We start from the raw sequence: 27,255 nt of genomic DNA on the forward strand, positions 1-27,255 counted from the left end.
ATTTAAAAAACGTATATGAGGGGCGCCTGGGTGGTGCAGTTGGTTGAGCGTCCGACTTTGGCTCAGGTCATGATCTCACAGCTTGTGAATTCGAGCCCCGCGTCGGGCTCTGTGCTGACAGCTCAGAACCTGGAGCCTGATTCCGATTCTGTGTCTCCCTCTCTCTCTGCCCCTGCCCGGCTCCTGCTCTGTCTCTGTCTCTCTGTCTCTCTGTCTCTCTGTCTCTCTGTCTGTCTCTGTCTATCTCTCAAAATGAATAAACATGACTTCTGTGATTACAGGGAACACAGAAAATGCAGCACCGCGCCGCGCCGTCTGGAACAGGGCGGGCGAGGCCTCACCCATTTCCCGGAGGCGGACGTGGAGGCTGCGGGCTCGGCCGCCTGTCATGAGCCTCCGGGCCGCAGGCGGCAGCAGCGGGCGGCGGCGGCTGCACTGTGGCGAGGGCGGCGGGCGGGTTCCAATGTGGCGAGGGCGGCGGCGGTCAGGTGAGCGGCGGAGGGGGGAGTCGGGGCGGGCCGGCTGAGGGGCGGGGGTGCCGGGGGTGCGGGGAGCAGGGGCGCTCGGCCCGCGGGGGCTCTCTCGGCCGGCCGCGGCGCCCCCTGCCCGAGGGCGCGGGGGACGAGCGACGGGCCCCGGACCCCCGCCCCCACCCGGGGCGGGATCCAGACCCGACGGGTCGGGGCGCGCACCCTCCGGGCCTCCCTCGGGCGCAGAGGGCGTCGGCGACCCGCGCTGCGGTGCTCCGCGGCTCGGACGCGTTTGTCACCCGAGAGGGGGAATGCCGCCCCCTCCCCGCCCCCCAGGTGACGGTGTCACCGCTTCCGGCCTCGACGTGGGGCCCGCGCCACCTCCCAGGACTGTGCCACTGTCCGCGAATGCTGGGCCGCGCCGAGCCTCAGTTTCCTCGCCTATGAAATGGATGCGCGCCCGCCGCGGGTTCGCGGGGGTCCCCAAAGTGTGGCCTGTTGTTGTGAGCCAAGTTGGGGAAGGTGCCTGCTCCCGAGGCGGCCAGCGGCCACTCCGCCGGCGTCAGTGGCAGACAACCCCCCTCCAGCTGTGGCGGGGGTGACGCTAGACCCTTTTTGGTGGCTGTGCCCCAGGCAGGACACCGAGGCTGGCGGAGTCACGAACCCCGAGCTTTATCCTGAAGTCCCCTCGATTGCGAACTCGCGTTGTCCTCCCCTCACTTCTGCCAGAGAAGGGTCGTCTGGGAGGAGGGCAGAGGTGGATAGTGGGCTTAGTGGCTTCCTTTCGCTTTCCTTCCTTTCGCTCAGTCTCCTCCCTCCTGCCTGTTCCGTGGGAGGCCAAGCCTGAATGTGGGGGCAGGGCTCTCTGAGGGGTGAACCCCACGGGCTGCGGTGTGTGGGTCCGAGTCAGCTGCTGTGTGGCTGCGGTGGCCCAGTATGTTGGGACATCACCTGTCTGTGCTCGGCAGCCCTGAGTGAGGCATGATTCTCCAACCTGGCAGGAGAGAGACTGAGGCTGAGGGGTCAGGGGACCCTCCATCCATCCATCCATCCATCCATCCATCCATCCATCCATCCATCCGTGGCCTCTGTGCCAAGCCTGGAGCCGGCACTACCCCTAAGCAGGCAAATGAAAGATGCTTTTCCAAGGGAGCTTCCAGCCCAGAGGTGTTCCCGCCTTTGAGCTGCTCTGGCCATATTTTAAAATGCTGGGAGATTTCCTGCGGGTTGGGCTGGGCATCGTGTGATGACAGTGACAGTTCGGTTAGGAGCACCTCTGGGCTGTGGGCTCTCCTGCCTTATTTAACTACACACTTGGTCCTTCTACCCACCCCAGTAGGTAGGTATTCTCCCTTATTTGTGGCAAGAAAATGAGATGTATACCTCATCACTGGGAGGCCCAGAATGTAAATCAGGGCTGTATGATTCTTAACATTAGGAACAATGATGATGCTAAGTTGTAGCTGATATTTATTGGATGCATGCTGCGTGCTGGCCAGGATGCTCAGACCTCTGTATTTAATCTTTGTGATAATCGTATACAGCGGGTACTATTATTATCCCCATTTGAAACATGAGAAATCAAAAGCAAAGAAAGGTTGAGGCATTTGCCGGAGACCATGCACGTCAGCTGGGAGCTGGCAGAGCTGGGATTCGAATAGCACCAATTCGTTTTATTACCACAAGGTGCTCAGGGCGGCCAGACAGGGTCTGTTTTGGATGTAAGAGACAGCAATCCCTCTCCCAAACAGAAGTTTATGTCTGTCTTATTTGAATGAAGCCTGGGGGTGAAGCAGCTCAGGGTTTCTACATCACAACCCAAGGTGGCTACTCTAGCTCCACCCATTACCTCTGCATCCCAGGTGACCAGAGTTAGAGCTGAAGAGGGGCAGTGCCTCCTTTTAAGAACAATTCTCATGAGATCTTCCTGTTTAAATTCTATCGGTCTTAACATAGTCACATGAGCACATCTAGCTGTAGGGATGCTAAGCCAAAAATCTAGCTCCCCCACAGTCAAAGAAAACACAGACCTGGATAGTTGTTAAAAATAGTAAACACAGATTTTATTGAGGGCTCTTGCAGTAGGGGAAAAGAGCCGTTGGTCTTGAACCCAGTTCGACGCCGAATACGGCATGGGCAAGTGGGAGTTTATAGCCAAGGAGCAGCTTAAAATCATTGCGTGGAAACTTAATGCGGGGGAGACGTCAGGGGCGAGGGGAGGATTCTGGCTAAACCCACCCGACAGGATCTTTGCTGAGGGCAAGCCGGGTGATCAGATGTCACCTGGGGGTGATACCAGATGTGAGGCTGACCAGGCATCAGAGTGGGGGACTCTTGCTAAACTCAAACAGCAGGGTTTTGTTAAAATTGGATTTTACAGGAAGGGCACAGGTGGGCCTGTGATAGATTTTGGGAGCCTGACTCAAGTCTGGTCAAGTAAAGAACCTTTGTCTCCGCTTGGGGAGGAGAGGTGAAGGAGTATGGCCCTTCCTGCACCCCAGAGTCCTGCTTCATAGGACACTGTGGCCCCTGCCATTTGGAGAGGCACCAGGCATGGGGGCCCAACCACCCTGTGTGAGCCACCCAAAGCTGTCAGGTAACAAGAGAGAGGAGGCTTAAGCCCATGGCACCTGTAATTTCCCGTGTTTTGACCCAGGGGCAGCCAGTCAGTGGGTGCCGGTTTCTGCCGGACAAGAACTCCTGACCCACATCCTCCCTCCAGAGGCCAAACAGGCAGGACAGGTCTCACAGTGTGGGCGTTTCTGACCCAGATGCAGGACAGCGGCCAGCACTGGGCAGGGGTGGGGGGTGACTTACCAAGGCCATCCGTCTGGGCTCAGTTCTGTTTCTCTTGCAGGGGGTGCAGATAGGGGTCACAGGATTATCCTTGATGATCGCAAGTTATTTCAGACTAAATGACACGAAGAAAGCAACTAATACCTGTCACTTTCTACAAAGCTGTTTTACAAAACATCTGACTTGCTGCCACCCTGGAGGCAGGGAGAGGCTAAGGAATGTGGCCCCACCTAGGAAGGAAACCCCTGACCTCACCAAAGCCCCTTTCTCCCTGTCGGAGGCCATCAGCCCTGTGTGTTGTGGACCGAGCCCTCGGGAGGGGAAGCAGCACCAGGTGGTGAACTAAGAACTTCCTCCCCCTTCCTGGGAGCCCAGGGTGTGGGGCCATGTCCTGACTCAGGCCACATGGAGCCTCGGTGGGAATCCAGGCCAGTGAGGTGCCACCCTTGCTGACATGATGATTAACGAGCGATGCCGGGGTCTCCTCTACGTGGCCAGCAGAGAGCTGGAGCTCCGAGGGCCCTGGGAAGGTGGGTCCTGCCCAAGGCCACGCTGCGGGTGGCCGAGCAGGCCTGGGCTCTGGGCTCCAGAGGGTGCAGCACTGTGACCTCTGGCAGTCTTCACCGGTGGCTCCGCTCTGACAGAAAGGGAGCACGTCTGGTTGGGGCCGGAAGTAAGGAACCGGGTCCTGGGAGGTGGTGTCTCACGGGGGCAGCCAGGCCTTTCTTCCAGCTGGACTGGGGATGAACGAGGCGTCTGGGGCCGACGGGAGGCGAGGGGCCTAGGTTCCGACCGGCGGGGCGCCCTCGGGTAGGTCGTCCCCCTGTCCTAGCTCTGCTTGTGTCACCTGTGGGATCTGAGTGGGTTGCTGTTACTGAGGGGGTGCTGCCGGTGGGGCCTGGGTGAAGGGGCTGAGCTGGCTTGGGGCCGGGCAGCAGATGGCACCTGTGGTGTGGGGGTGCCCCACCTGGCCCCTCCTGGGGAGGGGAAGGAGGCCAGGCATCCCCTCTGAGACCCCAGGAACTCGGGAAGGGGACGGCAAAGCAACAAGTGTGGGAGCCGGGCGGTCATCTCTGCCCCCCTCTTCCTCTGCAGGTGGGATGCTATGGAATATGATGAGAAGCTGGCCCGGTTCCGGCAGGCCCATCTCAACCCCTTCAACAAGCAGCTGGGGCCAAGGCAGCATGAGCAGAGGGCCAGCGAGGAGGCCCCAGACTTCGCTTCTGAAGGCGGGTGCTGGGGGAGGCCTGCGTGGGCAACCCGACCCCTCACATTGTGCCCCCCCCTTCCTAGTTCCTCTTGTGGAGCACGCTGGCTTTCCCATGGAGCTGGGCTCATGCTGGCCACTTCCCTTTTGTCCACAGCACAAACCACTTCCCACCTGTTCTTTAGTTTACTTATCTCTGCCCCTCCATGAGAACACACAGTCCTGGGGCACCTCTGTGGCTCAGTCGGTTGAGTGTCCGACTTCAGCTCAGGTCATGATCTCTGTGAGTTCGAGGCCTGTATCAGCCTCGCTGCTGTCAGCAGAGCCCATTGTGGATCCTGTGTCCCCCTCTGTCTGCCCCTCGCCCACTTGTGCTCTCCCCAGAATAAATATTCACACACACACACTCCCGAGGGCAGGGATTTGTGACTGTCTTGTCACTGCTGTGCCCCAGGGCCCCGCACATAGCAGATGCTCGTTAAAGGAACACTTGGAGCGTAAGCTCAGAGCTGAGGTCTCATCAGGGAGACGTTGGATCGCGCTGAACAGAGGCCCAGCCAGCAGCTTGGGAGGTCAGGAGGGTGTGAGCTCTACGAACGGCAGACTGAGTCACCTCGGGGTATCCAGGGTGTGTGTGGGCTCGCGCGTGCGCACACAGAGGTCTCCTATCATTAGGAATTCTGTTGTTCAACCATCTAGCAGCCTTCAACCCATATACACATACGCAAAGTATGCCTTAGAAGTTGGGATGTTTTTCTGATACTGTTTTGTACACCTCTTCTTGGCACTATGTGTGTCTTTCCACCTCTTTTTATTTTTCTGTTTATTTTTTCTTTTAGAGAGAGAGAGAGAGTGAGTGTGTGCATGCAGGGGAGAGGGGCAGAGGGAGAGGGAGAATCCCAGGCAGGCTCCACACTTAGTGCAGAGCCTGACGTGGGATCATGACCTGAGCTGAAATCAACAGTCTGACGCTCAACCTCAACCGACTGAGCCACCCAGGGTTTCCCCACCTCATTTTCTGGAAAGGCTCTCTCTTATTTGTAAAGGATATGGGTGCCTTTGCAAATGCAAACAGGGCAGCTGCAGGGCAGGGCCTGGTTCCCCTCAGCACCTCCTGTGGGCTTCTGTCATCTCAAGGGTCTTTCCCACCCCAGCCTACTCCTGGTGGAAACACAGGTTGATTTTTCCTTCTCTCTCTGCTGTGCTCCACCCCTGCACCCACTCCAGAGGCCCTGCCTGAGTTGCCCCCTGGAGAGCCAGAATTCCACTGCACTGAGCGAGTGATGGATCTCGGCCTTTCGGAGGACCACTTCTCCCGCCCTGTGGTAAGGTTTGGGCCTGGGCGAGCCCCTGAGGCAGGGGGAGCTGGCCATTTTCTTGTCTCCCCGCCCAGTCCACCTGAGCTGGGGCTCCTGGGCCTTGGATCTGAGACCACATGACAGCCGAGTCTCACCCTGAAAACCTGCTTGGGAACCAGAGATGGGCTGACCTGGGGTTTGGGGCCTGGAGCTGCTCTTCCTGTGTTGGGCCTTCCCCCTCCCATGCTCCAGGTTCCTGTGAGGCAGATGTGGTTCCATGTGGGGTCCTAGGGAATCCTGCAGCTGTGCAGCAGGGTGAGGGAGAGGAGGGGTCCTCCTGCCCATCTCCACTCAGCTCTGCAGGGCCATTCTCTGTTCGATATTTTGTTCCGTGGAAACTTTTTGTTTTGTTTTGTTTTAATTAAAGGGCTCTAATGATTTCTTTTTAAAAAGTTTGAAAATCAGAGTGTCTGTGTGGCTCAGCTGATGTAAGTGTCCGACTCTTGATTTTTGCTTGGGTCATGATCTCATGGTTCAGGAGTTTGAGCCCTGCATCGGGCTCTGTGCTGACAGTGTGGAGCCTGCTTGGGATTCTTTCTCTCTCTCTCTGCCCTCTCCCACTTTCATACTCTCTCTCTCTCTCAAAATAAGTAAATAAAAAAAATAAAGTTTGAAAATCTTTTATTTTTATGCAAGGTATCCTCAACTTAAAAAAATTGTTTTTTAATGTTTATTTATTTTGAGAGAGACAGAGTGCAAGGGGAGGGGGTAGGGACAGAGAGAGAGAGAGGGAGACACAGAATGTAAAGCAGGCTCCAGGCTCCGTCCGAGCTGTCAGCACAGAGCCCGACGCGGGGTTCAAACTTACCAGCTGTGAGATCACGACCTGAGCCGAAGTCGGATGCTTAATTGACTGAGCCACCCGGGCCCCCTGTGTATCCTTAACTTAAAAAAAAAAAAAGATGTTTATATATTTTGAGAGAGAGAGAGTGAGTGCATGCCGGAGCCAGGGAAGCGCAGAGAGAGAGAATCCCAAGCAGGCTCCACGCTGTCAGTACAGACCCTGATGCAGGCTCGGTCCCATGAATTGTGAGATCATGACCTGAGCTGAAATCAAGAGCTGGTTCATTGCTCAACCGCTCAACTGATTGAGCCACCCAGGCGCCCCAGTATCTTCAGCTCTTATTTGAGAGAAACATAGTAACATTCAAATGTAACTTAAGTCAGGGGCGCCTGGGTGGCTCATTGGTTGAGCGTCCCTTTGAGCGTCCGACTTCGGTTCGGGTCATGATCTCACGGTCCGTGAGTTCGAGCCCCGCATCGGGCTCTGTGCTGACGGCTCAGAGCCTGGAGCCTGCTTCCGATTCTGTGTCTCCCTCTCTCTCTGCCCCTTCCCTGCTCATGCTCGGTCTCTGTCTAAAATAAATAAATAAATAAATAAACAAACAAACAAACAAACAAACAAACGTTAAGAAAAAAAAATTTTTTCAAATGTAACTTAAGTCAAAAAAGATTCACCCAGAAGCCCCCAGTTCTCACTGACGTTTTATTTCGAATATGGTCTTTAAGTTTTACTGGTACGGATATGTATTTCATGAAAAAAATGTTGAGCCACTCCTAGGGGCCGCCCACTGAGATCCAAGAGTAGGGGTGTCACCTTCTCTTTGCCTGGTCTCCTGGCGAAGGGCGGCTCCTGAGGGCAGCTGTCTTTCCTGGTGTGGGATCTGCCTCAGCTCCCCAGCCCAGTGTGCGGCCTGGTCTCCTTCCGCGGTGGCAGCAGTGTCCTGAGACTAGGGGCTTTGCTGGGCCTTTGCCCTGGGTCCTTGTGAGGTGCTGGGGCCAGGGGTGTGTCTCTGGGCTTGGTGATTAAGCTAGAGGCCACTTCCTCTCCTTCATGACAGGCCAATTGTCCTTTCCCCAGCTTTCATCCAGGAGGAAACTCTGTAGAAGTAAGGAAAATAGCATAGTGAGAAAAGTGATTCGATTTCTCTATTTGATTCTTTTTTATTTTTAAAATTCCTTTTTTATAGCGTTTACTTATTTATTTGGGGGGGGGGGGCAGAGAATAAGCAAGCAGGGGAGGGGCAGAGAGAGAGGGAGACACAGAATCGGAAGCAGGCTCCAGGCTCCGAGCCGTCAGCACAGAGCCCGACGCGGGGCTCGAACTCACGCGAGATCACTCGAGATCTCGCGAGATCGTGAACTCCCGGACCGCGAGATCGTGACCTGAGCCGGTCAGACGCTTAACTGACTGTGCCACTCAGGCGCCCTGCAGTTCAATTTCTGAAAGAAGGAAGTTGTGTTTTGAAAAACATCCTGAATCAGGTTTTCAGGGGCCTGTGAGTAGACAGGTCCAGCTGGGGGTCTGGTTGCATGGGGTGGTTCTGACCTGTGCTGTTCACTTTCCTGGGCCTTGAGCAAGCCCTTGGGCCCCTCTTGCCAGGCTCCAGTTTCTCCATCTAGGCGAGTGAGGAGCAGGGAGGTCTGCTCTGGGCTTCACCTTCACATGGAGAGCGTGCACGGTGGGCATTTGATGCAACCTGATGCCTGCCCCCCCCCACCCCCCCCACTGGGCAGGGTCTCTTCCTGGCCTCTGACATTCAGCAGCTGCGGCAGGCCATCGAGGAGTGCAAGCAGGTGATTCTGGAGCTGCCCGAGCACTCGGAGAAGCAGAAGGATGCCGTAGTTCGGCTCATCCACCTCCGGCTAAAACTCCAGGAGCTGAAGGTGTGTGCTGACCTACCTACCATGGAGGCTGAGGGGGGAATGTAGGAATCTCCCCTTCCAGATGCTGAGGGGCTGAAAGGGTGGGCCTTTGCCCCTTGTGGAGGCTAGTTCTCTATTATTAGTCTGATCTTGATTGGCCAGTCCTGGTCACATGCCACCTACTGGAGCAAGTAAGTGAGGTAAGGCCTGCCTCGAAACTCATTACCTAGAGTTGGTGGGTGTGTGTGTGGGGTGGTTCCTGAGGATTTTGCAAAGGGGACAGTGGTAAGGGTAATGGATTCTGGAGGCCAAAACCCATAGCTGTCCTTGAAGTCCTTGAGTGTGTGCACTCTTTAGCTTGGCTGCCATTGGGTCCCAGGCTGGCTCATGAATCCCTGGGAACTTAGAAACTAGAATATTCACTAGGATATAGGTAAGGGTATGGTAACAAAGATGCCCCCAAATCCAGTGGTTTAAAGGAGCCAGATGTATACTTTTACTTATGTAGAAACCCTATAGGTGGCCTAGAGCCCATACGGCAGCTAATGGTGTTGGGGATCCCAGGCCCTCCAGTCCTTGTGAGAATCCAAGATGGCCTCATGGCACTTTGGGTCTGTACTTAGCAGAAAAAACGTGGGAGGGGGGAGAAGGCCATGTCACTCCTGCTCACACACCCTTGGCCCTAACATGGTCCCAGGACAGCACCTAGGTGCAGGAGATGTTGGGAAAATCAGTCTGTACTCTGGGTGGTTCAGGCCTGACTCATCACTGGCGATTTCGTTCGCTAAAGGGAAAAGGGTGTGTGATGTTGGGAGAGCTCACAATATGTGCTGTAAACGGTACCTGGAAGAACTAGCCCCAGGGGCTCATGGGAAGGGAAAGGAGTTACAGCAGGCTCACCTGTCTGGTCTCTCTAGGACCCCAACGAGGACGAGCCCAACATCCGAGTCCTCCTCGAGCACCGTTTCTACAAGGAGAAGAGCAAGAGTGTCAAGCAAACCTGTGACAAGTGCAACACCATTATCTGGGGGCTCATTCAGACCTGGTACACCTGTACAGGTGGGCTGAGCCCCAGACCTGCTCCTTCTGGGTGGGTAGTCCTGGTCCCCAGGGCAGGGCAGAGACCTTCAGCCCTGCTGCCACATCTGGGCTGTGTTCCGGTGAGTTGTCTGCAGTGTGCTCAGAATTTGCTGAGCCCTGAGGAATACTGGGCATAAAACAAGGGACAAGAGACTCAAACTCCTGCCTTTATCAGGCTCACATCCACGTTCGGCTTTCTAGTATAGTAGCCACGAGCCACACGTGAACTCAGACTGATTCAAACAAGTAACGATTTAGTTCCTCACTAGTGCTGTCTACGTTACAAGTGCTTAATGGCCACATGAGGCTGGGAGCTGCCATATTGGTCAGTGCAAAGAAAACGTTTCCATTATGGCTGAACATCTCTATGGATGGTGCTGTTCTGAACGAGCATATGGTGCGTTAGACAGTTGAAGAAACGTAAGGAAAGAGAAAGCGTAGGTCAGGGATTGTGATGGGTGTGACTTTAGGGTGGAATAAAAAGGCATCACGTGACATTCAAGCAACACTGGGAAGTCAGGGAGCAAGTCAGGAGTATATGTGGGGAAGAATGCCCCTGGTGGGGGGGACTTGGCTAGATACACTGGCTGGTGTGTGTCCAGTGTCTTCCGTGTGGAGCAGAGAAAAGTGTGGCTGGGCCATTGCATCTGAGAGGAGGTTGGTAGAGGTGGGCTCAGAGGCGACCAGGTACTTTCTCTAAGTGCACCGGGGGCTGTAGGTCGGTGCTGGACATGCTTAGGTTTTAACGAGATCACTCTGGCTGCTGAGCTGAGCACCAGCTGAAGGAGGAAGTGCAGAGATGGACAGGGAGGATGATGGCACTCTGATCGGGGTGGGGCTGTTTTGGAGGAGAAGAACCCAGGTGCAGCACTGCCTGAAGGGCTGGAAATGGGCGTAAGAGTGGAGTTGAGATGATTTACAGATTTTAGTCTCAGTAGGTGGAAGGTTGGAGTCACTGAAACGCGAGGCGGGAAAACCATGTGTGGGAGGTGGGTTTGTCAAGGAAGAATGAGAATTCCATTTAGACTGAGCGAGTCTGATGCCCTTCAGGCATCCAGGTGGGAATGGCCGGTGGTCTGGAGTTGAGGACGAAGGCCCGCACGCACCCACAGGGCAAGGCTTGGGAGGGGGCCTGACAAGGTCTTTCAAGTTCTGGGGCCTGCGGTGGGGCCTGGAGAAGCTCTCAGGTCGATGTGGGAATCGGAGTAGAGCTGAAGGCCAGTCCAGGCTGCAGGATCCCCTCCCTCCCCCGTCTGAGAGGCACGTTGCTGGTCCTCCCCACCCCAGGCTGTTATTACCGCTGTCATAGCAAGTGCTTGAACCTCATCTCCAAGCCCTGCGTGCGCTCCAAAGTCAGCCACCAAGCGGAATACGAGCTGAACATCTGCCCCGAGACAGGGCTGGACAGCCAGGATTACCGCTGCGCGGAGTGCCGGGCGCCCATCTCTCTGCGTGAGTGCCCCCGGAGAGAGCAGGGCGCAGGGTGAGGGAGGCTGCTCCGGGCAGGGTACCCCGGCCAACAGGTGTGAGAAACTTGGATCAGTCAGACGCTAAGGACGGCTTGGCTCCTGTGGATGGTGTCCTGCTCTCTCTCCTTGAGGAGTGAGAAGGGGCTGCTACTGGTGCCTTTTCTCTTCCCGCTCAGCAGACCGGGCTCCCGCCTAGGTCACGTGGGAGTACTCACAAGGCTGCCCTGCTCCAGCCTCCCCGGCGGCCCCAGCGTCACAGGAAGCCCGCCTGGACGGGAAAAACGGCACGATAGTCGCTCGCTCGTGCGTCATGTGTTAGGCCTTCTTCCAGAGAGTTACTGATGTTAATTTATGGGGTCCTCTCAGCAGTCTCGTGGTGGGGGTTATTGTCCCGTTTTACTGATGACAAAGCTGAGGGTAGCCGGGTGCCTGATTTGCTTCAGGTCTTGGGGCTCAGAAGAGGTTGCGTCAGGTCTGGAGGGTGGCTGTTTCCCTGTATGTGGCCCCTTCCTTCCACAGGGGGCGTGCCCAGCGAGGCCCGGCAGTGTGACTATACCGGCCAGTACTACTGCAGCCATTGCCACTGGAATGACCTGGCTATCATCCCTGCACGAGTTGTGCACAACTGGGACTTTGAGCCGCGCAAGGCAGGGGCAGGAAGGGGGGGGGGGGGGCTCGTATACAGGCTGAGTGGGGAGGAACTGTAGCCCCAAGGACGGAGAGCCAGTGCTCAGGCCTGGGGGGTGGGGGGAGCGGATCTTGGTCCTGGGGGGGGGGGCGTGGGGGGTAGTATGTGTAATGCTGGAGGTGCCACTCCATCATGTCCCCCAGGTGTCCCGCTGCAGCATGCGCTACCTGGCACTGATGGTGTCTCGTCCGGTCCTCAGGCTCCGCGAGATCAACCCTCTGCTCTTCAACTACGTGGAGGAGCTGGTGGAGATCAGGGTGAGGCTGGAGGGGGCAGGGTGGATGTTGTTCTCCCCCACCCCCATCCTGGGAGGAGAGGTGCCACCTGCTGAGGGCTAGTGAGGCCCCTTGGCCATCTTTAGGGTTAAAGACACTAGAGCAGTGTCCGGTCACAATAACAGTAGGCACAGAGGCAATTTGAAATTTTCTAGTAGCCGCCTCAAAAGTAAAACGCAGGTGAAATTAATTTTAACAATATATTTTATTTGATCCAATGTATCCAAAAGATTATTGCAACATAATTAACGTACTACATTATTGAGATGTATTGTATTCTTTCTCTTTTTTGTACAATGTGTCTGAGGATAAATGCATCTCAGAGTGCAGTTGGCCTGGACGCTGTGATTTGAACTTGAGCTTGGCTGCAGCTCTCAGATCTGGGACCATCCCGGGGGATGTGACCTAGGGGATGCATCCTGTCCCCTCTTGACCTGGAGTGCCAGCCCCCTCAGCCACCCAGATGTGCCAGGGTGCAGTTCCTCCCTGGCCGAGAATGCCCACCTGCCCCTCTTGTCCTTAGAAGCTGCGCCAGGACATCCTCCTCATGAAGCCATACTTCATCACTTGCAAGGAGGCCATGGAGGCACGTCTGCTCCTGCAGGTCAGGCCACTGGAGCGGGAGCTGGGGGTCCGGGGTCGGGGAGGAGGAGGGCACACGGGAAACAGAGAGCCAGGGCAATGAGGACACGCTGTGCCCAAGACTTTTTCAGACGAGTCGATAGCTTATGTGTGCTGTGCATTTGGCACAGGGTCTCCCAGACTCCCAAGGAACGTGAGGTCTTCAGTAAGCAAACAGGCATTCTGCCCACAAAAGCGTTCTCTGATTACGTCCGTGCGAGAAACACTGGGAGAAGCAGGTATTGACCTGAATCTCCACGCAGTGGACCAGGCACAGGCGTGGACCAGGCACAGGCCTGCCCAGGCAAGACTGACCACCAACACACTTTTCCAGGCTCACTTACTTGTTCAACAAATATTCGGGGGTATTCACTGTTCTAGATCCTAGGGAACAGGGAACAAAACAGGTAGGGATCCTTGCTCTCACCTCAGGGAGCACCCTTCGGGTGGGGAAGAAAAATAAGCAGAATGTCGGGGCGGGGGTTGAGGTCTGTGGACAAGATACGGCAGGGAAAGGAGGTGCAGAATGTTGGTGGTAAACAGGGCCAGGGCCGGGAGGAGGTATGGCATGCTGGGCAGAGGTGGGGTGTGCCCGCTGTGTTGGAAGCAGCAAGGTGACCAGTGTGGACGGTGCAGGGGTTGCTCCCTGGGGCCCAGACACCCTCTGCAGCCTGTTGCTTCCGTGAGCACCCCTAGGGCCCAGATGTTGGGAGTGTCGGGGTGGGCGGTGGAAGGGGCCCTCATCTGGTATTGGGGTCACGGTTGCTGGGACCCACAGCTCCAGGACCGGCAGCATTTTGTGGAGAACGATGAGATGTACTCTGTCCAGGACCTGCTGGATGCGCACACGGGCCGCCTCAGCTGCTCGCTCACGGAGACCCACACACTCTTTGCCAAGCACATCAAGCTGGACTGTGAGGTGGGCCCCCTAGCCCGGACCAGGGGGCATCGCCCTCTGCTCCCAGTCTCAAGGGCAGGGAGGATGGGAAAACAGCTTGGCCCAGCGTGCCCTTCGGAGCATGCGCTGACCTGCCCCCCACTCTCCACTGTTGCCCCCAGCGGTGTCAGGCCAAGGGCTTCGTATGCGAGCTCTGCAGAGAGGGTGATGTGCTGTTCCCCTTCGACAGCCACACGTCCGTGTGCACCGAGTGCTCTGCTGTCTTCCACAGGTTAGTGTGGCTCCGACCCACCCTGAGGCCAGGTGAGGGGGCCACCTGCCACAGTGGGGGGCATTTAGGGTCAGGTCTTTGCTGCCTGATTTTCAAAGCCCTTGGCTTTGATCCTAGATACGGGGTTAGACCCTGATGTGAACTAAATTCAAAGTTCCCCTGGGAACAAGCACCTGTGGGGCTGGGGAGGGTGCTGCAGCCCAGACCCCAGGTGTGCACACGGTGTCTGACCTGCTCCCATTTTCCACCAGACCTGAGACGTAGCAGAGGCCAGAGGTTCCTAGACTTCCTGGTTCCTGGCACCCTCAGTGTCCTGGTGACTTTTTTTCAAACATCCCTAGGCCGAAAGAAATACCAACATTTTTATTAAGCACTTAGATCCAAACAACTTAAGCATTTGTGACAAAAAGACTTAGTGGGTTGTTTGGAAAAAGAACACACATATGTTGGAAGAAAAATAATTTAATTCTCTAATAAGCGCAGTCACTAATACGAGGTGATGCCTGCTGGGCCCTGCGTGACTTCTCACGCTGGACTCAGATGGCCACCCCCCATTTCTGTCCCCCATTCCTGTGCCACGGGTTTTTGCCTGGCACTTGCTGTTTGTCCTAGCATCCAGTGACACCGTGGAACTGGGATTGCCGTCACCGTAGCAAAAACACATGCTACAGGCGTGGATTCCCTTGAGCTAGCAGTGTGTGTGCCATGTGACAGATGTCAAGCATTGCTGTGTCACCACCAAATCTTAATAGTCCCCAGGACCGTGTGCCCCCCCAGTGCCCTGGGCGGAGGCTCGGCACAGTGGTGGTAAGCACAGGTAGGGAAGCCAAGCAGTGAGAGCGCCCAGCGGATGGTAGCCAGCGGTCAGGTGTGGACCCTGTGGGAAGGCCTGCGCTGAGAGCCGGATCGCAGGCCCGGTAGACACATCTGGGTGCCCACCTGGCTTCTGCCCTTTGGGAGAAGGGGGATGTTAGAGCCTGACTTAGGAAGCCTGTGAAGGCTCAGCGGTAGAATTTCACATGCAGGGAGCCCGGACCTTTCCTAGGGCTGACCCCCTGTCCCCCCCCCCCCCCCCGCCCCCAGGGACTGCTACTATGACAACTCTACCACGTGCCCCAAGTGTGCCCGGCTCACCTTGCGGAAGCAGTCACTCTTCCAGGAGCCTGGTCCAGATGTGGATGCCTAGAGCAGCAGGCAACCCCCCCCCACCCCCACCCAAGCCTTTCTGGCATCCAACCTGCTGGTCATTGCCAAAGTCAAGGTGTTTTTTGTGTTCTGGAGACCCCAAGGGTGCAGCCCCTGGACGTCTCCCTTGTGCTGGGCCGGAGGGGTGTAAGCAGCACCATGAGGCCCGTCATCTGTCTCCCAGGCATCTGCTGGGATGTGGTGCAGCCTGGCTCTTTGCTGGGTGTGCTGCTGTGAAGGCTTCAGGGCTCCGTAAGCAGGGGAGTGGGCAAAGGGCGTCTCACCTCCCCGGTGGCAAAGAGCCTTGGGGCCGAGGCTGCTGGGCTTTGGCCACCCTGAAAACCCAGAGAGGACTTTGTGGGAGTAGCCAACAAACCCTGGGGATGCTGGCTACATACACCCAGACTTGGCCTGAGGAAAATCTGCAGTGGATGATTTGGATCTACCTGGAGGCTCCCATCCCCCAGCCCCTTGTCTGTTTGGAGGCTTCTAGTTGTCTCTGGCTGGGGTCGTCCACGACTGTCTCCTGAGGGCTCTGCCCCTGCCTCTTGAGGTTCTGTCTCTAGGTTCTCCTCTGACAGGACCAGCCCAGGGGTTACCTGTTCTGCACAATGTGGAGGGAAGGGGGCCGTGGTGTCTTCCTCCTACTCCCCCTGCCGCTGCTCAGCCCAGCCTACCCTGGTGCTCCAGGCTAGGTGGCTGGGGGTCCAGTTGGGAGAGGCTGTCCTGCTTCCCAGTTTGGAGCAGGGACTATGCCCCTGGGGGAATTCTAGGTTAGGCAACGGGGTTGGCAGCAGCAGGCCTGTGTGGCTCTTCTGGGAACTCTCTGTCTGAGGAGCTCCATGCTGCTGCCACAGTGCCTGCGGAGGGCTCTGGACGGCCCAGAGACCACCAGCCAGTGGTCTTTGGCTTGGGGCCTGGAGGTGCTGGGAGTATTTGCTCAAGGGAGCTTTGGGCAGGAATCTTAGAGCCCATGCGGGAAGCCTGGAGCACAGGATGTGGAAGGTCCGGTACACCAGCTGACAAATGGGACCCTCAGGCAGAGGGTGAGAACCCACAGGTTCTTCACTGGTGGAGCCACAGTCAACCTCAGTGTTTGCAGGGACGTTTTGTGCTTTAGAGACCTTGCCATTGAGGGGGGAGTCCTGTGGGAAGGGGACATTTCAGGATGTGGCTCTCCAGCCTTTTGTGCCCTCTTGCCCAGACTGTGGTCAGCTGTTGATGCACATGGTTGACATACATATGTGGTGGGGGTGGGGTGGGCAGGGAACATAGCCACTTGGGTATCCATCACCTTTGGCTAGGAAACCCAAGAGGAGATGCTTCAGCCAGCAGAAAAGTCGGCTTAGCCTGGTGGAGGATCAGAGGGGTGGCTAAAGACCGTGTCCCCTCCTCCTGGCTCTTCTGCGCCATCAGAAAAGCCTCCGTTGGTGGCTTTAGGCAATCCTCTCGCTGAGTGTTCTGATCCGCCTTGGGGTAACAGTGAGAAGCAAACATTGGTGAGGTTGGGTCAACAGGTCCCTGCCCTGCTTCCCCTTCCTCTCGAGGGCTGAAGAGGGGCTTAAGGTCCAGATGCCCTTTTCCTGCACCCCCAGATCCACACATTTTCCACCACTGCTTTCCATTTCTGTCAGAAGGATACTGGCCATTCCCGGCTTTACCGCGTAATGGACGTCACATCATTGTAGTTACAATCGCCACGTCCATAGAAAGCGTTAATAAGTTGCCATCTGCTGGACGAGGAGTTGGCCCCCTTTTCTTTTTAACAACCCCCATTCCCTCCTCCCCCCATATCGCCATCGTCCCCTTCTGGATGACCGAGTCTTTAAACAAGATCACGTGTGGGTCTTGGAATCCGAGCACTGTAGCCAGAACCCACCAAAGAGCCAGTTTGCACGGCCAGCGCTTCACAGAAAAGCAGCAAGGGACACCTGGTTGTACTGACACCATAGCCGCTGTCTCATTAAATCTGTGTTCTCTAGACTCTGGTGTGTGTGGTGAATTGGGGACAAGACAGGATTCATTGACATGCAGACCAACTGCAGCCTTCCCCATCCAGTGGGGCCAAAGGTGATTCGGTTTGGGGAGTTTGTGGTGAGTGTCAGAGGGCTGAGTGTATGGAGTCCCCTCAGCTCCATGTCTATGAAAGATGAAAACACATAACTTGAGGTTGTTCAGGCTCTAGGAAGCATCGAGCACTGAGCCTGGCGTGCAGAGAATGTTCGGTAAGTAGAAACTGTGTCTTCTGGAGCCCTCATGGTTGAGGGATTATCTCATAACCCAGTGGAATCAGCGGGAAACTGGCTGATCATGCAAGTCACATGTCCAGCTCCTGGCAATCTCTTTCACAAGCTAGACCCACAGAAGGGCCCTCACTGCAACTCAGGACCATTCCCATTGCCCTGGGCTTCAGGAGAACCCTAACTGCCCCTCTCCCAAATTACATTCAAGCCTCTGTATATGTACATTCTTTTCAGAGAGATGATCTACAGTTTTGACCAGGATCTCAAAGGGGCCATGACCCAGCGAATATAAGGAATCTTCTGATAAGACTGTAACCCTAACCGTAAAGAAACCAGAGAGCTCTATGGGCGCAAGCGGAAGGGAGGGAGGAATGGTGTGGGAGGGCTGTTTGTGGGCCTGGTCTTGGCATATTTGAGCACACACCTCCAACTACAAGTAACTAAAGCTATACTTGGGATACTTGATGTAAGATGAATATGTTTTCTCTCTTAGGTAATGAAATGGTATTTTCTTTTTACCATTAAATTTTTTTTAATGTTTATTCAGTTTTGAGAGAGAGAGAGAGAGAGAGAGAGAGAGAGAGAGAGAGAACATTAGCAGGGGAGGGGTAGAGAGAGAGGGAGATAAAGAATCTGAAGCAGGTTCCAGGCTCTGAGTTGTCAGCACAGAGCCTGACATGGGGCTCGAACTCACAAACTGTGAGATCATGACCTCAGCCAAAGTCGGATGCCCAACTGACTGAGCCACCCAGGAGCCCCTCTTTTATCATTTATATATTGGCAAACTTAGATATACAGAACCATTGCAAAAACATTCCCATTTACCTATCTCCTGGATTCCCTAAATATTTTTTTTTTTTAGCATTTATTTATTTTTTAAGAGAGAGAGACAGAGCACCAGCAGAGGAGGGGCAGAGAGAGAGGAGACAGAATTTGAAGCAGGCTCCAGGCTCCAAGCTGTCAGCACAGAGCCAGGTGCGTGGCTTCAACCCATGAACCGCGAGATCATGACCTGAGCTGAAGTAGGACACTCAACCGACTGAGCCACCCAGGCACCCCTGGAGTCCCTAAATATTAACATTTACCTCATTTGCTGTATTCTTTCTGTGCACGTGCACATTTCTTTTTCTGAACCATTTGGCAGGGAGTTTCAGAGATGATGCTCCTTTGCCTCTAAATACATGCGTCTTCCTGCCAAACAAGGACGTTACAAGGCCACAGTGCACTTATCACTGGGAAATTAACATGGACACATCACAGAACCTACAACAAAACTTACTTAGATTTTGCCATTCAGCTGCTATGTCTGTTTAGTCTTCTCTAATCTGGAAGGGTGCGTGATGGACCCCTTTAAGAAGCACAAGGTAACTGGGGCGCCCGGGTGGCTAAGTCGGTTAAGTGTCTGACCCTCAGTTTCCGCTCAGGTCATAATCTCACAGTTTTGTGGGTTCGAGCCCTGTGTCGAGTATGGAGCCTGCTTGGGATTCTCTCTGTCTCTCTGCGCCTCTCCCCCACTTGCGCTGTCTCAGTGTCTCTCAAAATAAATAAAAGAAAAAAAAGCACAAGTTAGTAATTTTGAAGACTATCCTTCAATGCGGGTTTTTCTGATAGGATTCAGGCTTCGCACGTGGAGTGAGAATTCCCCAGAAGTGGCGCTTTGATCTACTTGTCTCCTGCGTCCTTTTGACATGTTTCTGTCATTCTTTAGGAACCGCTTACTTTCTAGCGTAATAAGGTGTTCTTGGTTTTTCTTGCGCTTTCCCGCTCCTAGCCCTGAAACCAGCCCTTTCCTCAAGGAGCCCCAATAGCTGTTAGTGGACAGTGGTAATTCAGTAAACAAGATGTGGTCGTCGGGTGTGCTCAGTCCTACTGGGCTGTCACTGCTTCCAGGTCCTTTTACCAGACAGGAAATAGTAGCCCTTCATCGACATCTAGTCCTCCATAAACATATTAAAAACATGAGTTCACACTGATACTCCCAATTTCAAAGTAATGCCACAACATTCTTTCCCCTTTTTAATATTCGTGATTCCCTTCCTTGACAGAAACCTGGCTCTGTTATCTATAATTATTTATTTGCTCAATCCTAGAACACACAGAGAGTACCTTCAGCATTGCCAACCTATGCCTCTGTGAAAAAGAAGCCTAGAGTTTAGTATTTTTTTTGAGTTCCTTTTTGTATTTAGTTGAGGGAATACAGTCAAAACACAGCATTCAAAATTCACTTGGGTGTTTCTCCCCTTTCACTGTGCATATGTAATTCATGAGAAATATGGTTCCATTCATGTACTCCGTTTTATTTCCCTATTTTTATCTTTTTTAAATTGGCTTCACACCTAGTGCAAAGCCCAACATGGGGCTTGAACTCACGACCTTGAGATCAAGAGTCAGAAGTTTAAGCAACTGAGAGCCACCCGGGGGCCTCTTATTTGCCTATTTTATTGTTGTGATATATTAACATGGTTCCTAAAGTCAGAACTTCACAAGAGGCCATGGTGCCTGGCTGGTTCAACAGAGACTTGCCTGTCTCTCTCTCTCAAAAATAAACATTAAAAAAAATTTTTTTAAAGGCACTTTAAAAAATAAAAACCTTTACAAAAGGTTCGTCAAATATCTTCCTCCCCCGTTCTTTGCTTCTTTCCACCCCTTCCCATCAGGTAACCAATATCTTTGGCCTCTGGCTTCTCCTTTCTGGGTTTCTTTTTGCAGAAATGAGTATGATACGTGTCTATTTTCTTATTTCGTTTACCCCTTTTTTTAAATAATTTTTTTAACATTTATTCATTTTTGAGAGATGGAGACAGAGCATGAGTGGGGGAGACACAGCAGCTGAAGCAGCTGTCAGCACGAAACCCGACTCAAGGCTTGAACCCATGAACCGCGAGATCATGACCTGAGCTGAAGTTGGACGTTTAACCAACTGAGCCACCCAGGCGCGCCCCACCCCCGACCTTTTTTTTTTTTTTAAGTTTGTTTTTTGAGAGAGAGAGAGAGCGTGTGAATGGTGGAGGAGCAGAGAGAGAGGGAGAGAGAAGAGAGAATCCCTAGCAGACTCTGCACTGCAGCACAGAGCCTGATGTAGAGACTGAAGCCACGACCTGTGAGATCATGACCTGAGCCCTGCAGTGCAGGCTCTGCACTGCAGCACAGAGCCTGATGTAGAGACTGAAGCCACGACCTGTGAGATCATGACCTGAGCCCTGAAGTCAAGACCCCGATGCTCAACCCACTGAGCCACCCAGGAGCCCCTCCCCCTTCTTTCTTCCACAAAAATGATAGCATACTGTTTTTTTGCACGTTGCTTTTCTCAAATAATAGTATGCCCTGGAAACCATTCTCTATCAGTCCAGAGTTCTTCCTCCTTTATTACTGTTATCATCATTTACATCTAGATTATATCCCATTGTATGTAATAACCATTTCATATTTGACCATTCTTCTATATACGAATATTCAGGCTGTCTCCTCACTTTTGCAGTAACAAACAAGGATGCAATAAGTAATCTGTGCACATGTATTTTCTTTTGTTGGAGGTGTATCTTCAGAGTATACTCCTGAAAGTGGGATTGTTAAATCAAAAGAAATGTATTTTTTATGAGTGTCTGATGTCCCTCCATATTCGTTGTAGCAATCTGCATTCCCATCAGCAATGTAGGAGGTCCCTGTTAGCCCAGAACGTCACCAACAGAGTGTGTGGCCATACTTTTTGATTATCTGTCAATCTAATTAGTGAGACACAGTATCTGTGTAGCTTTAATTTGCATTTCTCTAATCATGAATGAGGTTGAACTTTTTTTGTTTCAAGACCTAATTTATTTATTTATGAATTATATCCTTTGTCCACTTTTCTATTGGATTTCTGGTATTTTTTCCTCCTCAATCCTAAGAGTTCTCCATATAGCAGGGATTAGCCCATTGTCTGTGAGATGTTGCAAATATTTTCTTCCAATTTATCAACTGCTTTTGACTTTGTAGTGTTTCTCCCATGGAAAAGCTCTTTTGTTACATTTTTATACAGTCAAATTAAGTTTTCTTATTTCATCTGGATCTTAAGTCATGGAAAACTTCCCAGCACCCAGGTCCAAGAGGCATTCATCTATGTGCTTTTGTAGTACTCGTATGGTTTCAATTTTTATTTTTGGATCCACGATCTGTTTATTTAGTCTTGTGTATGCTGTGAGGCAGGGATCTAATTTTATCTTTTTCCAAATGATTAACCAGTTGTCCCCCACCATTAAAAACAAAAATCGGGGCTTCCAAACTTATTCCACAGGTCTGACTACTGCAATGACTTACTCGCTGACGTTTTATAGTTTGCTTTAATGTCTTAGAAGAGCTAGTCTCCTTGCAGTTTTCTCTCTCTTTTTTTAAAGTTATTCATTTTGAGAGAGAGCATGCACACAAGCAGGGGAGGGGCAGAGACAGACAGAGGGAAAGAATCCCTAGCAGGCTCTGCGCTGTCAGTGTGGATCCCAACGTGGGGCTTGATCTCACAAACTGTGAGATCGTGACCTGAGCCAAAATCCAGAGTCAGATGCTTAATAGACTGAGTCACCCAGGCACCCTGCAGTTTTCTCTTTTTGAAGCAGCATTTTCCTGGGTATTCTTGCATGTGATTATCCTAAGCACATATTTAAGTGAAATTTTAATGACAAAATTTGGTACTCTCAGGTGTCAAAATGAAAATACCAGAAACAAGAGTTTCCAAAGATGTAAAGCATCTGGAAGTAGAGAGGCGTGGCTGGATCTCATCCGCTGAGGTCATCTTGTTGCTTCTGGCTTTATTTTGATTAACGTTTGGTCGCACACACCGAAAAACGACCTAAGACAGTTGCTTTGAGCGCCGCTTTTTCTCATTGTACAATTCCCTGTAGCAGTTGATCGCATCATTGATTGCTCCCGAAACTTTCAGTTTCCAATCATCATTAGGGCCGTCACTTGTAAGGACCCGTAGGCCTGCCTCGAAATGTGAGAAGGCTGCTGAGAGTCTTCCTGTGGTTAGCTGACGCAGGGCAGGTGGGGCATCTTCACTCTCCTCTTCTGCAGGCTCCTGTTCTAGCTGCATCAGTTCCGTGTTTGAGAGATCCTCCTCGTGGGACCTCAGCAACTGGTCCACGTCGGCTTCTACAACCTCTTCAAAAGCCACATTCTTGGCAAGAGTCACAATGTTTTGTTGAAGTTGTGCAATGTTATCTGTTTGGGAAACGCTCTGGAACTGAACACACTCAGGCCAGATCTTCTTCCACACGCTGTTCATCGTTGCCGGTCTCAGCGCCTCCCAAGCTAGTGCAATGTTGTCTACAGCATCCATGATGCTGTAGTTTCTCCAGAACTCCCTGATCATGGCTGTGTCCTCCCCATCTGTTGCTTCTAGGATGTGCTCAAAAGTTCTTCTCACGTAATGAGCTTTGAAGGCGGAGGCTATGCCTTGACCCATGGGCTGGATGGAGTCAGCTGTACTGTCATGAAGATATTCCACCCTTACATTGTCAGACAGATCACTCAAATTTACCGGGTGGCACGGGGCATTGTCTAGGATGAGCAACGCTTTGTGGGTGAGATTATTCTGGGCACAGTATCTTTCAACGGCTGGGCAAAAAAAGTATGTGAACCATTCCTGAAAGATGCTCCTGGTCGCCCAGGCCTTTTTGTTTGAGCGCCAAATTACAGGCAAATTGGGCTTGGAGTATCCTTTCAGAGCCTTGGGGTTTTCCAAGTGGTACACCAATAGGGGCTTCAACTTAAAGTCCCCAGCTGCATTGCCACCAAGAAGCAGCATCAAGCGATCTCTGGATGATTTAAAGCCTGGCTCAGCTTTCTCTTCCACAGAAATAAACGTTCCTTCAGGCATTCTCTTCCAATAAAGCCCCGTCTCATCTACGTTAAAAACCTGCTGGGGGGTATACTCACCTTCTTCAATGATGCTTCTTAGCGCTTCTGGATATATGTCCTTCTTTCCAGGAGCCGTGCTGTTTATCTTGAAGTGGGGCAAACAGTGGCGCTCCTTGAATCTCACGAACCACCCTTTACTTGCAGCAAACTTTTCTGTTTGAGAGCTCGCACCTCTTTCCCGCTGTAAGTCATCAAACAAACTCTTAGCCTTCTCCTGAATAATTGTGACACTCAGGGGCACATTTCGCTGGCTCTGGTCTTCAAGCCACACATGCAGCAGGCGCTCCATGGTCTCCATGACTGCACTTCGATGCCGCGTCAACCGGGAGGCTCTCAAAGGAGTAGCTATTTGCGAATTCGCTTTAATTTTTTCCTTATTATCTCGGATTGTAGCCACGGTAGAAACAGCAAGGCCCAAGGCCTTCGCAATTTGGCTGAGCTTTTCACCAACTTCGAATCGTCTCAACACTTCCAATTTTATGTCGAGGGTAATTGCTTTCCGTTCCCTTTTGGCACTGGGGATGGCCGATGCATTTAGGGACCTTTTCCCAGGCATTTTCCCTTCCAGAATGTAGTGAAATGACAGCAGTCTCAAGAGCAAGAAGGCCCGTGGCTATCCTCTGCTCCCTTGCAAAACGTGGGAGAGAAAATGGGGCTGCCAAGAAGTGCAGGCGGATGAGAAAAAGGTCACCAAAGGCCTGCCCGGCCCCCTTTGCCAGAAACAGGCTGGTTCACTCTCGATTGGAAGGCAGGCAGCGTAGGCCTCTGGTGTCAATCAGAGTGCCCAACCCCCAGACAGCACATCTGCAGGAACGTTAAAACCGGCGTGGGTTTCTGGGATCCAGAGAACAGAAAAAAATCCGTGCAAGTTAATAACGCTGCATAGCACACACCGAGTCAGTGCCTCCGTTCTAGAGGGACATCGAAGCAGCAGGTAGCCGGGTAGCGGGCTCACGAGAGGCGCCGGTAGCAGCGGCCGGGGGTGGGGGTGGGGGACGGACCGGGGACTGGTGGTGTCTTTTGTGAACCGCTTCCTGTGGAGGACCCGGGAAATATGTGTCCTTGGAGATGCCCGACTTAAAATAAGTCTAAAGGCGCTGGGTATCCTCATAGCATCTAGCCCGAGTCGGTCGCTGGGATTTCTGCGCTCCGCTCTGTGGACAGGGCCCGACAGCGCTCACGTTCAGGTCTTTAAAAAGTCAGGTGGTAGGGTAGACAGCTGACGAGAGGTCCCAAGCCGGCGCCTAGTCCTTACCGCGCATGAGCGACGCCTCCAGCGCCCGCGGGGACGGCTCCGGGGGTGTGGCGCTTCCCTGGCTTTGTTGCTGCTCTGTGCGTGCGCGCGCCCCAGCGGCGCGAGGGCGGGGGCGGGGAGTGTCGCGCCCGCTCCGGGCGGCGGCCGAGCGGTCTGGGCCGTGCGGCGGTGGCCCAGGAGGCGGCGGGACGGGCAGGGCAGGCGTGAGAGCCCTCGGAACAGCCCGGCAGGTGAGCGGGGAGGTTCTGCCCGCAGGTGTCGGGAGGCGGGGGCGCGGGCTCCGCTCGACGCCTTGGTGACGCCGCCCGGTTGCGCCGGCTGTCGCGGGGTAGGGGTCCGGGGGAACGGACTAGAGGGGCCTGGCTGCGGCCACCACCACATCCCCAGCCGGCGGCTCTGTCCCCGCGGCTGAGGTGGCCGTCCCTTGCCCTCCGCGTCCCTGCCCTTCTCCTGGCGGCTTCTTGCCGCCTTCTGAATTTCCCGCCGCCTCCCGGGCCCTGCGCAGTGCTGGCTCCCTCCTCTGCCGCCTCAGTCCCCTCTCCAAAGAGTCCCCACGCGGAGCGATTTGCGTTCGAGTCACGAGTCCCTGCAAACCTACAGCATCTCCTCGGGCACCTCGCTTCGACTGCGAGCCCGTTTCCTTCTGGGCCTGGAGGTAATGCTTGCTGAGCCCAGAGTTGCTCTCTGAGCCGGATGTGATACTGCACGTGGAAGAGTTTTGCCGGCTGTTAGTGTTTCTCACGTGTGGAGCCCGGTTTCACTACTCTCATAGCAGCTAGTACTGCTTCCAGCCTTCCGTGCTAAGGGCTTTACCCCCTCATTTGAGTCCTAAACCCTTCCTGCACGAAAGCGCTGCCATAAGCCTCTTTATAGAAGAGAAAACGTGAAAGCAAAACTGGCCACTTGCAGTTCAGTGCCATCTCGCTCCAGTGCCTTCACTTTTAGGTATTTCTGGGTTGTGTGCCTTTCCTCTGGTTAGATACTATCAAATGGGATACCATGTTTTTTTTTTTTTTTTTTTTTTTTAATGTTGTTTTTAAATTCTGTTTTTAGAGACAGAGTGTGAGCAGGGGAGGGGCAGAGAGAGAGACGGAGAGATAGAATCCAAAGCAGGCTCCAGGCTCCCAGCTGTCAGCATACAGCCTGGCTGGGGGCTCAAACCCAGGAACTGCAAGGTCATTACCTGAGCCGAAGTCAGAAGCTTAACCGACTGAGCCACCCAGGTGCCCCCCTAGGATTCTGTATTTTAAGGTTCTGTTTCTGTATTGGTTGATACATCCCAGGGTGCAGTGATCACATTGGCTTAATTTTTTCTTCTGCACAATTGTGAGGTTTCTGATTTTTGGTCCAAGAAAGGCATCTTGGTTTCCAGACAGCAGTGAAGGAGGAAGAAGGATTCTGTGGATTTATTTCCTGTCTTGTCTTCAGGAATGAGCTTTTCCCTCCCATCCCTATTCATTTTGGGGATGGTACAAGTGAGCTCCATTTCTGGAACTATCGATGAGAGCAGAGCCTTTCGCCTGGGACGTTTCAGCATTGCAGAGGCTGTTCTGGTTGTTAACACGTGGTGGAAGTCAGTAATTGACACAGCTGTGTCCTGGGTCACTGAACCTCCGTGGCCTCAGTGGTTTCAGTTACGAAGGAAGTTGGATGATCTTTGAGGGTTTTTTCCCCCAGACTGAGTTGTTCATCTGTTGAGAGTCAAGAAGTGAACACAGGCAAGGGCTCTGTCCCTCGGCTGCTCTCCTTGGATTTGTAGACTGAGGGGGGGGGGCTGCCAAAGCTGGAGAGGCGTCACAGTGTAGTCAAAAGTACCCTATCAGTTAACACTCATCAAGGGAGGCTTATGTTCTGGAGGCTTCCATGCAGTTATTTTCTCATTCGGTGATCTTGCCGCACCATCCCTGCCGTGCAAGGAGGAGAACGAGACAAGCAGAACAAGGGAAGTAGAAAAGGAAGAGAAGGGAATGGAGAGGCATAAATGCCATATCAATGTGGCTGGGATAGTTGAGTGCTGAAGGAAGCGAGCTCCCAGCAGATTGAAGAGCCACTGCCTGGCGGGCTTGTGTCTGCGTGAGTCTGAGACACCAGGGTAACCTGGCTGATGATCTGACGGGAAAAAAAGGGCGGTGGCCCTTTGCCTGTTGAAGGGTCTTACTGTGCCCAGCCCCACGTCTTGGCATTGCGTGTGCTCATCACAGCCAAACACCAGTAACAGACTGTGTCTCTGAGAACTGCCTCTGACCTAACGTGGTTCCCTAACCCATGTCAGAAGAAGATTAAGTCATGAACTGAAATAAAGGAATTGGGACTTTTATCAAGTTTTGGAGGCCCGAAGCACAGTACTTAGCGCTTCTAGGGCTGTAGGCCACCAGCCCTGCTCTGTTTGGTGTGGAGCTGCAGAAACCCTGGGAGGCTTGGTTTCCCCTCATACGCCTCCGGCTCCCAGTGGCCTTCAGGCACTCACTTACCTCTCTAAACTTTTCCACCCCTGCAGGGGGCGCGGTCACACCTACTTTTTTAGGGCGGATGGTGAGGATTGGAGGAGGTGACAGAGGAGCACCCACCCAGCAGGTGCACCACCTTCTGTGCTCCTTTGTCTAAATTTCCTGTTTCAGTAAAATGCCTTTGCGATGTCTTCATGGTCTCATGATTCCTCCACATCAGGCTCTGGTCCTTTGTGTGGGCTGAATCCCTGCAGCAGGCAGCTTCATTCACGGCGTGGAAGTTCTCATGGCCTCATCACCCTTCCTGGTGCATCTCCTTGCTGAGCTTCTCCGTTTGGGTTTCTCCCTGGTTTTAATATTTTTCTTATAGCTTACCTTACTTGTGAGTCCACTTTGCCTTTTGAAAGGGATGTTTGAATAATTTGGCTTATTAGCAAGTTAATAACCATTGACA

The 27,255-nt window shown here is 53.3% G+C and overlaps 3 protein-coding genes across 8 annotated transcripts in view; 2 read left to right on the top strand and 1 right to left on the bottom strand.

Annotated features, from left to right (window-relative positions):
* Positions 1-435: 435 nt before the first annotated feature.
* DEF8 (differentially expressed in FDCP 8 homolog) lies at positions 436-16,948 on the top strand. Of its 6 annotated transcripts, none has more exons than XM_047846237.1 (12): positions 436-488; positions 4,362-4,495; positions 5,701-5,798; positions 8,349-8,498; positions 9,395-9,536; positions 10,845-11,009; positions 11,546-11,673; positions 11,858-11,971; positions 12,513-12,593; positions 13,389-13,529; positions 13,670-13,779; positions 14,863-16,948. In XM_047846237.1, the coding sequence occupies exons 2-12, from the start codon at positions 4,372-4,374 to the stop codon at positions 14,963-14,965; spliced, it is 1,356 nt and encodes a 451-aa protein (XP_047702193.1). In that variant the 5' UTR covers positions 436-488; positions 4,362-4,371; the 3' UTR covers positions 14,966-16,948. The 6 variants fall into 6 exon arrangements, 5 of the variants coding, with proteins under 5 accessions (XP_047702193.1, XP_047702195.1, XP_047702196.1 ...); XR_007149514.1 differs by lacking the exon at positions 436-488 and adding an exon at positions 1,274-3,796 and having other exon boundaries at positions 11,914-11,971; positions 13,440-13,529; positions 14,863-14,894; XM_047846235.1 differs by lacking the exon at positions 436-488 and adding an exon at positions 1,276-3,796 and having other exon boundaries at positions 13,440-13,529.
* A 5,081-nt stretch (positions 16,949-22,029) lies between these two features.
* LOC125158858 (tigger transposable element-derived protein 1-like) lies at positions 22,030-23,397 on the bottom strand. Its single transcript, XM_047846360.1, has one exon. It carries the CDS (start codon positions 23,395-23,397, stop codon positions 22,030-22,032), a length of 1,368 nt encoding a protein of 455 aa, XP_047702316.1.
* A 1,051-nt stretch (positions 23,398-24,448) lies between these two features.
* GAS8 (growth arrest specific 8) overlaps positions 24,449-27,255 on the top strand; it is a 64,506-nt gene continuing 61,699 nt past the window's right edge. Inside the window, exon 1 of the mRNA XM_047846137.1 lies at positions 24,449-24,584. The gene's annotated coding sequence lies outside the window, so the exon portion shown is untranslated. The remainder of the gene's footprint in view (positions 24,585-27,255) is intronic.

Source organism: Prionailurus viverrinus, unplaced genomic scaffold (genome assembly GCF_022837055.1).
Source record: "Prionailurus viverrinus isolate Anna unplaced genomic scaffold, UM_Priviv_1.0 scaffold_38, whole genome shotgun sequence".
NCBI classification, from domain to species: domain Eukaryota; kingdom Metazoa; phylum Chordata; class Mammalia; order Carnivora; family Felidae; genus Prionailurus; species Prionailurus viverrinus.